Source organism: Etheostoma spectabile, unplaced genomic scaffold (assembly GCF_008692095.1).
Source record: "Etheostoma spectabile isolate EspeVRDwgs_2016 unplaced genomic scaffold, UIUC_Espe_1.0 scaffold172, whole genome shotgun sequence".
Classification (NCBI taxonomy): domain Eukaryota; kingdom Metazoa; phylum Chordata; class Actinopteri; order Perciformes; family Percidae; genus Etheostoma; species Etheostoma spectabile.
Genome location: NW_022605573.1, coordinates 187,514 through 187,974, shown reverse-complemented (window position 1 = coordinate 187,974; position 461 = coordinate 187,514). Strand labels below are relative to the sequence as shown.

The window sequence follows — 461 nt, the reverse complement described above, 5'->3', positions numbered from 1 at the left end:
TGTACTTGAACTCGTCGAAGCCCAGTTTACCGGTGCTGTCGCTCTGGGGGGGGGGGGTCGGGTCAAAGGTCAACCAGAACACACATGGTACTTATTCTTACTGTCTGGTTTAAATATATTATGAAGTTTAAAAATGTCACTCATCCATTCTCATCTCTTCCTGCAGGACCTTAAATCCCGCTTTAGTGGGAACGGATGCGACCCTCCTCCCCCCCTTCACCCCAGTCTTCATCAGACATCTACTACTACTACTACGACATGCAGTAGTACTGAGTATCACTAGTACTGCGTGGTATTAGTACCACATTTGAAAGGATACGTCCATGACAGCGACCATGCTCCTGCAGGACTCGATGCTGAAACCGTCCGTCTTCAGGTCTCCACCTGGAACATAAAATACCAAATACATCAGGAAGAGATAGACCGGGAAACAGAGATCTTCAGATACAGGGGGGGGGGGG

The 461-nt window shown here is 48.6% G+C and overlaps 1 protein-coding gene across 1 annotated transcript in view; it reads right to left on the bottom strand.

Annotated features, from left to right (window-relative positions):
- The window catches only part of LOC116685733 (calpain small subunit 1), a 23,522-nt gene that overhangs the window by 5,182 nt on the left and 17,879 nt on the right, over positions 1 to 461 (bottom strand). The window contains exons 5-6 of the mRNA XM_032510644.1: positions 320 to 438; positions 6 to 43 (exon numbers count right to left, since the gene is read on the bottom strand). Coding sequence (XP_032366535.1) covers positions 6 to 43; positions 320 to 438 — 157 coding nt within the window. The remainder of the gene's footprint in view (positions 1 to 5; positions 44 to 319; positions 439 to 461) is intronic.